Source organism: Mus caroli, chromosome 6 (assembly GCF_900094665.2).
Source record: "Mus caroli chromosome 6, CAROLI_EIJ_v1.1, whole genome shotgun sequence".
Classification (NCBI taxonomy): domain Eukaryota; kingdom Metazoa; phylum Chordata; class Mammalia; order Rodentia; family Muridae; genus Mus; species Mus caroli.
The window spans coordinates 13,181,977-13,191,010 of NC_034575.1; the positions used below are offsets into that span (position 1 = coordinate 13,181,977).

At 43.2% G+C, this 9,034-nt stretch overlaps 1 protein-coding gene across 3 annotated transcripts in view; it reads left to right on the forward strand.

Annotated features, from left to right (window-relative positions):
- The window catches only part of Met (MET proto-oncogene, receptor tyrosine kinase), a 109,063-nt gene extending 103,117 nt beyond the window's left edge, over window positions 1–5,946 (forward strand). For all 3 annotated transcript variants that reach the window (XM_021164365.2, XM_029478169.1, XM_029478168.1), the window contains 2 exons: window positions 3,322–3,458; window positions 3,562–5,946. In XM_021164365.2, the coding sequence (XP_021020024.1) occupies window positions 3,322–3,458; window positions 3,562–3,772 (348 nt within the window). In that variant the 3' untranslated portion in view covers window positions 3,773–5,946. The remainder of the gene's footprint in view (window positions 1–3,321; window positions 3,459–3,561) is intronic.
- The last annotated feature ends 3,088 nt before the right edge of the window (window positions 5,947–9,034 follow it).

Sequence of the window (9,034 nt, forward strand, 5' to 3'; positions counted from 1 at the left end):
CAGAGTCTTACTCTTGTAGCCCAGGCTGGACAGAGTCTTACTCTTGTAGCCCAGGCTGGTCAGAGTCTTACTCTTGTAGCCCAGGCTAGTCAGAGTCTTACTCTTGTAGCCCAGGCTGGTCCCAAACTTACAGTGCAGCTGAGGAAGTGCTTGACCTTCTGATACTCTTGCTTCTGCCTCCTGGGAGCTAGAATGATGGGCATGTTCTACCATTCCTGGTGTTATATGTACTGGGAGAGGAACCCAGGGCTTTGTGCATGCTAGGAAAACTCTCTACCAACTCAGCCGTGTCTCCGGCTAGAGTCTCCTTTTGCCTTATGTACCTTTGAGGTCACAGTCCCCAGGCACATGGCAGCCATGACTCAGTCAGTTTCAGCCTAGCCCATTTTCAACATTTGAAAACCTCCCCTCACAGTTTTGCTGAAACCATTATCTCCTCATCACCTACTCCACAGGTGAGAAGTGTGACTTCTCCAGCATTGGAAACTCAACAGGAAGAAATACCTGTGCGTTTTGGAGGGAGATACGAGTTTGAGACAGGGTCTCTAGCACTTCAGTCTGGCCTCAGACTCATTATTCTTCTGACTCAGTTTCCCAAGTCTAGGATTAGAGATGCGTGCCAACATACCTAGCTTCATGGGCATACTCTGGCTACTACATGGCTCCATCCTGACGTCTGACGCCATGAACTCTTGCGTCAGTTTGTGCCTCTTCCCGGAGATCCATTTTGCCCTCCATCCTCCCATAATCTTTCTCGTGCTCTCTGGTTTTTCACAGCAGCTGTCCTGCTTCTCTATCATCAGTCTCTATTACAGTTACGGATTTATTGCACAACACTGTTAACACAGTTCAATCAGCCCTGGGACCCACCTATCTGGACAATAACTGACTTGTACAGGATCAAAGATCAGTCGGCACTTGTTCAGTGGACTTAAATTTTAACTGAAGTTCTAGAGCGTAAGTGTTTACCCCGTAAGTTTCCAGAATAAGAGTTTAGATGTATGAAAACTTTGATGAGAGGCTGAGCTGAGAGTGAAATTATCTTGCTCGCTGCTGGGAGAGGATTTGTGTTCCCTACTTCGATGATCTTAATGGCTCTTGAAACAGACAAGAGTGGCTCGTTATTTATAACACAGCTCTCAGGAGGCAGAGGTGGGAAGGTTGCTGCCAGCTCAAGGCCAAAGTAGACTACAGGGTGAGACAGTACCCCCGATGCTAAGAAAAAGGGCAGGAGAGCTCTTGCGGGCCGGCGGCACAGTGGTTTGGTGGTTAGAGGTGCTTGCACACAGGCCTGATGACCTGTCTGCTCCCCATCGTGACCCCACAAGGTGGTCGGAGAGAACTGAATCCTGGGAGTTATTCTCTGACCTCCATGTATTCGCCATAGCATGTGTGCACATGCACACACACACACACACACACAAAATTAATTAATTAATTAATTGAAAAAGGGAGGGGTGGCTCTTATGTTTGAACAAAGGAAAGAGCCATTGATGTGATGCTTTGGCAACTCTAACAACTAGAGAGCTGACCCTGGAGCCACAGTTTCCTTCTGTCTCAGAATTCCAAGACATATATATTGCTCTTTTCGCTAAATATTCTGAGCTATATTTGGTTCTAACTTCCTTTTTGGTATAGATTCTCTTTCTTACACACATACACACACACACACACACACACACACACACATACATACATGCCTCATCCCCTTCCCATAGGCTCTTTTGTATGGAAATGACCTGGAAATGTCACCTAGCAAAAACTATTGTTCTGTGTCCTCTGCACAGGGTGACTTGCCTATGCTGACTTACCTCCTTGTCAAGGTTGTCTCATGTCCGGTGGGGGTGGGGTAAGGAAGAATGATATGTCTGACCTGTGCTATTTTGAGTAGGGAGCTTTAAATCAAGAAGAAAGTGCCTATCTGTGAAGTTCAATAGACACTGCCAGACCTGAGGGTCAGGAACTCTTTAAATGTGTTTGCCAGTGTGAATTCAGATACATAAGGGGGTTTTAGCAACTCCCTCAGCCCCTCCATGTCTCTCTGGTCTTCCAGGAAAATACTGATACAGCTGTTTCGCATTAACCAGGCACTTTAGCATTTTCAGATTTATTGAAATTAGTTTTCAATAGAAAACTGTTGCCTAGCAATTGGATTAGTTATGCATTTAATACAGATTTTTTTTTTACTTACACTGATTTAGAGTTTCCCTTTAACATTAACATTTAGATATGTTCACATTTTTCCCTTTTTGCATGTTCATATTTGTTTGATGTGTGTGCCTCTGTGTGTGTGTGTGTGTGTGTGTGTGTGTGCCTCTGTGTGTGTGTGTGTAAACTCGTGTGCACCAGCGAGTGCTTGTGGAGGTCAGAAGTTGATACTTGGTGTTTTCCTCAGTCTCTCTCCACTGTATTTACTGAAGCAAGGTCTCTTGAGCCTGGAGCTCTCTGTTCAGCTAGTCTAACTAGCTAGTTTGCCCTTGTTAGTTAGGGATCCCCTGTATCCATCTATCAAAGGCTGGAATTACAGACAGACTGCTATGCCTGCCCCTCTTTTTGTGGCGCTAGTAATAAGAAGTCTAGTCTTTACGATTTCATAGCAAGTACTGTGTCCTTAGATAAGCTTCCAGCTCTTGTCTCTTTAAATGTATATATTTTGATGTTTTGCATGTAGACCTGGTGCCTACAGAGGTCAGAAGAGGACTTGGATCCATAAGACTGGAGATGGCTCAGCAGCCTAAGAGCACTGACTTCTCTTGCAGGAGGATCTATGTTCTCTTCCTAACACCTGAATCAGGCATCTCACAATGATCTTCGTCAGTCCCAGGGGATCTGATGTCCTCTGGCCTCCATGGGCATCTTTATCCACATGGTGCAAATATACTCACACCAACCCACAAACATACATAATTAGAATTTTTTAATCCATCTTTTTTAATTCTGGGAAGTCATTCTTATCTATAAAACTCTAAAGTTGTGGCAAAACTATTGAAGGGAAAGATAGGAACATGTTGGTACCTTGACCCTGCAAGAACAAACTCAGAAAATGTACTCCACTAACCACCAATTAAATCCTAAACATCCGGAAGACTTCACATATTCTTTTTGAATATATAACTATAATTCTTGTAATCTGAACCTTATCTCATTCCGGTTTAAACAGGCCATGAAATGTTCTAGTTCTCTGTAGAGAAAATTTCCCTGTAAATAGAAATGGTGTGAAATGTGTCAAGCAAGGATGAATTATGGAGAGCTGCCGATTTCCCCTTCATAGGAGTGTGGTTAACACTTTTCTCAACTGGCTTCTCTGTCTTGCTTTATTAGTGGTCCTTTGGTGTGCTCCTCTGGGAGCTCATGACGAGAGGAGCCCCTCCTTACCCCGACGTGAACACATTTGATATCACTATCTACCTGCTGCAAGGCAGAAGACTCTTGCAGCCAGAATACTGTCCAGATGCCTTGTAAGTAAGGGTCTGGTGGGGTCTTGTGTGTGTCTACAGTTCATGACGTGTGCAGAAGTGCTTGTTGCCGTTGTGCCTCTCACAGCATTTCTTTCTGAAACAGGTACGAAGTGATGCTAAAATGCTGGCACCCCAAAGCGGAAATGCGCCCATCCTTTTCTGAACTGGTCTCCAGGATATCCTCAATCTTCTCCACGTTCATTGGGGAACACTACGTCCACGTGAACGCTACTTATGTGAATGTAAAATGTGTTGCTCCATATCCTTCTCTGTTGCCATCCCAAGACAACATTGATGGCGAGGGGAACACATGATGAATGAGAGGTCCACCAGCTCATTTCCAAGAAACAGTTCTGGCCCAAACCTGACTATCCCTTCCCCAACAGTTCTCACTGCCTGGCCTTTGGAAGGTCACTTAACGTTTGTTGTTGTTTTGTTTTGTTTTTTGTTTTGCTTTTGCGGTAACTGCACCACTATGAGACATTGACTTGCTATTTCAAATTCCTGGATTCTAAGGAATTTCTCATCTGACAATGCAACAGCAACAGAAGCATGGTCCCCACAGGCTGGGGACCAGTGGCAACCTGCAGCTACAACACTCCTATCTCAGCGGAGTTCTAAATCTCAGTTCTGGCTTAAAAGTTTTAAAAATAAGATATATATATATATATATATATATATATATATATATATCCAATACAATGAACTTTGAAGATTTCTCAGAAAACTCAGAAGAGACGCCCTCTTTCAGGATAAATGTGGTGTTCCTAGCAGGCTGCTTGTTGAAATTCCAGTGTTTTAAAAATATTTTTGTTGTGTTGTAGTCGTGAACATTTTCCATTTCTGATGTTGTCCACCCATCAGGCAAACATTCCCTTTTAAATGTTCATGTACACATTCCTTCGGTTGGAAGAACATCCACGGACAAAGCACTATTCTTAAACTAGCATGACATGAGCTGTGTTTATAAATTATCAGGGATTTTATGTATTGTACATAGATGACAATAGGAAGATTGTTTATTTCAAGAAATAACTTTGTTACAGTAAAATATTCCTCATTTAAAACCCAGCTGCTTAGCAAGGAGTGTTGGCTCACACCTACAAACCCAGCATTTGGGAAGCTGAGGCAAGCAGATTACCACAAGTTTGAAACCAACCTTGGCTACATACAGATGATTTATATATAGGCCAGCATGGGTTACACTGTCTGTCTTAGCAAACAAAATTTCAACTGTTTGAGAAAGATTTTGTTCTGATCTAATGAATGTGGACATTTAAATTTTTTATCTGTTTTTTAATGGCAACTTTGGAAATAAGTAACTTGTGGTGATAAATCTTTTTAAAGGCAACTCAGTATGTTTTTAAAGGACAAAATAAATTGACTGAAGGCTTTGCTACTTCCAGTCACAACCTGTGTATAGAAGAAAGAAAGGGTCAATGATCGAGAACCAGACACTCTCGTTCAGGAGGAGGCTTCTCGCCTGAAACAATTACACCCAACACTTTTGGGGAAGTCTCATTTTTGCATTAGGACATATTTTAGGTTAAACAAAAGCATATTTTGAAACAGACAAAAGCCAACTGAAAATCTTGGATGAATAGTTACTGTGGACAGGACTTTTGACATGTCTTGCTCTGTGGAATTTTGTGCTTACTACTGTATAGTGCATGTGGCTTAGCTTACCCTAGCTGGTTTTGTCCGTGTAAACATTGAAAGTATTATATTTTTATAGAAATGTTTATTTTTAATGATGTAAGAAAATTTTTCCTTAGGCCGCAGAAATCCTGCACTGTGAGCATTTCAGAAGAGGTATGTGAGACCCAGTTCAACGGCAGCATGGTTTTTTAAATGGCTGTAAGTTATGATAAGGAAGTGTACTGATTGCCAGTACACTCCACCCTCATTACGTCACCAGGACTTGAAGCCAAGGGTTAAGAGGGCAAGCTATGACATGGGTGTGCTCTGCTGAAACCCAATCGTTGAACTTGGCTGTTGTTACAGGAAAATGATGGCATCAACAGGTCTTTGATGGTGGTGGAGCATATCAGAACACATAAGGAACTATAGCCCAGATTTATTTCAATTCAAATATTACTGCTTCATAATTATGAAGAGTAGTGCAAATTTACAGAGCACTGTCAAAGACTGACAGAAAGAAAAAAAGATCTGCTCTGTAGAAAGAATTGTCTGCCATTACAGGGTCAAGAAAATGAATGCGCCAAGAACAGTAAGAGCTGTGGAAGACACCCATACCTGTATATACATGCTCGAGAAAGCTGTAATGTGAAAATCATGTTCTCTATTTATGACTCTTCCTAGGGCAATGTGTCTGGACAGATTGTAAGAGTAAGTCATTTTCCTAAAGAATTAGATACTCGTCACTGCCTATACCTGCAGTTGAGCTGAATGGTACTCCATGTGTTAATAATTGTTCTGATGAATCATACAGTTGAAATAAAGTGACGTAACATCTTGTATACCGTGAGTTGGCTGTAGCTAGTCCTGCTTGATTACCTACCTCATTTACATAATGACAGAGGAAGCCTAAGATTGAATTCCCCTGGCTCCGTGGCCCAGATGCTGATTCCTCAATGTATGGGCAGTAGCTATATAGATTTGCAGGCCTGACTCTCTGGAAGTCTCTGTGTTGCTACGGGTGGTTTTTCCTGAGTTTTCAATTCCCTGCATTTTTTTCTGACAGCCTTTCCCCTGCTGGAGTCCTTGGTTCTGGTTTAACTTGGAGCTCTTCTCTAGCAAGAAAGCATCCATGGGCCAGAAGCTGGGACAAAGGAACTTCAATGCACCGTTCACAGAAAGCTGGATCTGCAAGTGGCAGTAGGGAAGAGATGTCTTTTTGCCCCATCAAAATCCTCCTTTTGATATATACATGTATCCATCCTTTGGGGCCTTTAGGTATTAGAGAAATTATAGTCATCTTAGCTCTATATTCTCAAAATGGAACAGGAACTCAAAGATTATGAGTCAGCCATCTAAGAATGGTGTAGCACTTTGGGGATATCTGATTCTTTAAAAATCCAAGTTTATACTGATGTTTATAAAATACAGTGGGGGCTAATTCTTTATTTCCTGTACACAGCCAGGCTTCCAGCCAGGAGTGCTGTCTTATACAAAGTTCACTCTTCTGTCTTTTGAAGAGAAAATCCTATCATCTTTATACCCCTAGTATTTGGACCCTTACAATTATTGGACTGAGCCAGCAGATTCGATTCCTGACAGCCACTTTAAACCAGGAAAAAAAGTTCTTAGCTATGTATCTCCTGTGACATTTGGTGAACCAACACAGGGCACATTCATAGGAACCTTCTGAGGAAAGAGATTGTCTTAGTTAGAGCTTCTTTTGCTATGATAAAACATCATGACCAAAAGCAACTTGTGGAGGAAAGAGTTGATTTTAGCTTATTGTTAGACATTATTGTCCATCATCACAGGAAATCAGGGCAGGAACTCAAACAGGACAGGAACCTAAAGGCAGGAGCAGAAGCAGAGGCCATGAGGAGGGTGCCTTACTGGCCTGCTCTACATGGCTGACTGAATTTGCTTTCATATAGCTCCCAGATCACCAAACCAGAAGTGGCACTGGCCACCGTGAACTGGGTCCTCCCATATCAATCATCAAGAAAATGCACCTCCATCTCAGGGTTGCCCACAGGCAAGTCTAATGGGAACATTTTCTCACTGAGGTTCCTCCTTCTAAATAGAGTCTAGCTTGGGTCAAGTGACATAAAAACTAGATAGCATAGAAAATAATATGAGCTGGAAGATGGCTTAGTGGTTGAAATGCTTGTCACACAAGCATGAAGACTGGAGTTCAGATTCTGAGAACCCATAGAAATGTCAGGTAATCATGGCAGCCGGCCTCTGATTCCAGCTTCTAAAGACAGAGAAGGGATTCCAGAACAAGCCTTTTGAGCAAGGTCTGAATAATGGAAATCCTGCTTCAAGGAGTGATATAGGAAGTATGCTGGCTAGTTTTATGTCAACTTAAGACAAGCTAGATTCATCTGGGAAGAGGAACTGAGAAGTTGCCCCTATCAGAATGGCCTGGGGACAAGCCTGTGGTATGTTTTTCTAGTGAGTGATTTATGTGGGTGGTCCAAAAATATGGAAATAGTACCCCCTCAGCCCCATGTGGTATAAGAAAACAAACTGACAGAGGCCCAGCCAGAGGCCTGCCCGTTCATGCCACAGTGATGATGGAGGAGCCAGTGTCATGAGCAAGAATGTCATGGAAAGAAAAAAGCAGAGCAGTTTGTGCTCTTTGAAGAGAGAGAGAACTGGAGATGAACTGGAGAGGAACAGCCTGAAGTGAGTAGCCTGCACCTGAGCCCATGGTGATGTCTGGACCCATGAAGTTGCTGAGGGCTATGTCTGTATTCCTGGCCTGACTACAGCAGGGATCTGTGCTCATGACCCTGGCCCATATCATCATCAAAAGCCCTGCAGACAGCTATGGTCTGGGCTGCCACCTGGGGCAAGGTTGATGTCTGAGAGCCGCTCTGAGCTGCCCCCACTCCTCGACAGATGTGGCACTTGAGTGAGCTGTTCCTGTTTGGCACCTGGGCAGTGAGGTCCTAGTGGCTTGAACACAGGAGAACTGGCAGGCTGACCAACTCAACTATCACCCAGGCTTTAAGTTGTCCCATTCCAACGTATACCGCATCTATGAGCTTCTGGAGCACATGAAAGAGGCTATCATGCAGGACCACAGCTTCGGGATCTCTACAACACATGGCAACAGCAGGATATGCAAGATGAGTCCGATGAGGATGCAGTATTGATAGGGTAGCAGAAGCCAGAGGCCTCGAACCAGAACAATGACTCACTGCAATGAGCATTTGCAAGTCAAGCTGTTTGGGCAACAGGATTTACTGTGTGACACAACATGAAACACTGCAGCTTCCACAGTGAGATTTTTTTCCTTTGGGGGAGAAGGTTGCAAGGGTGAAGGGTGAACATGCAAGAACTGGGAGATGAGTGTGATTGCAGTACATACTGTGAAATTCACAAAGAATCAAAAAGTTAATCAAAAAGTTGGAGAAAGAACAAGAAAAGAAGAAAAAAGAAGGAGCAAAAGTAAAAGGAGAGGAAAAGGGGGGAAGAGTAAGGAGGGGAGGGAGAGGGGCAAGAAGAAGAGGAAGAACCCAAAGTGATTAAACCATGAGCAAGCCAGTCAGCAACACTCCCCCATGGCTTCTCCTTCTGCCTCCAGGTTCCTACCCTGCGTGAGATCCTGCCCTAATCCTTTGATGATGGGCTATAACTGGGAACTGTAAGTTCATCCCCAAGCTACCGGTGGAAATGATGCTTTATCACAGGAATAGAAAACCTGAACTAAGACAGTGTTTAAAGGAAGATGCTCAACGTCAAGCACACGCCTCCACATACACAGGTGCCATACTAACGTATGCACACATGCGAAACATGCACAGACTCACACACACACACACAGAGAGAGAGAGAGAGAGAGAGAGAAATAGAAAAAGGAAAATAAGACATTTTGCATAGCTTTGTTTGATGTTCTGAATATTTAATTATGGAAATGTATTTTCAGC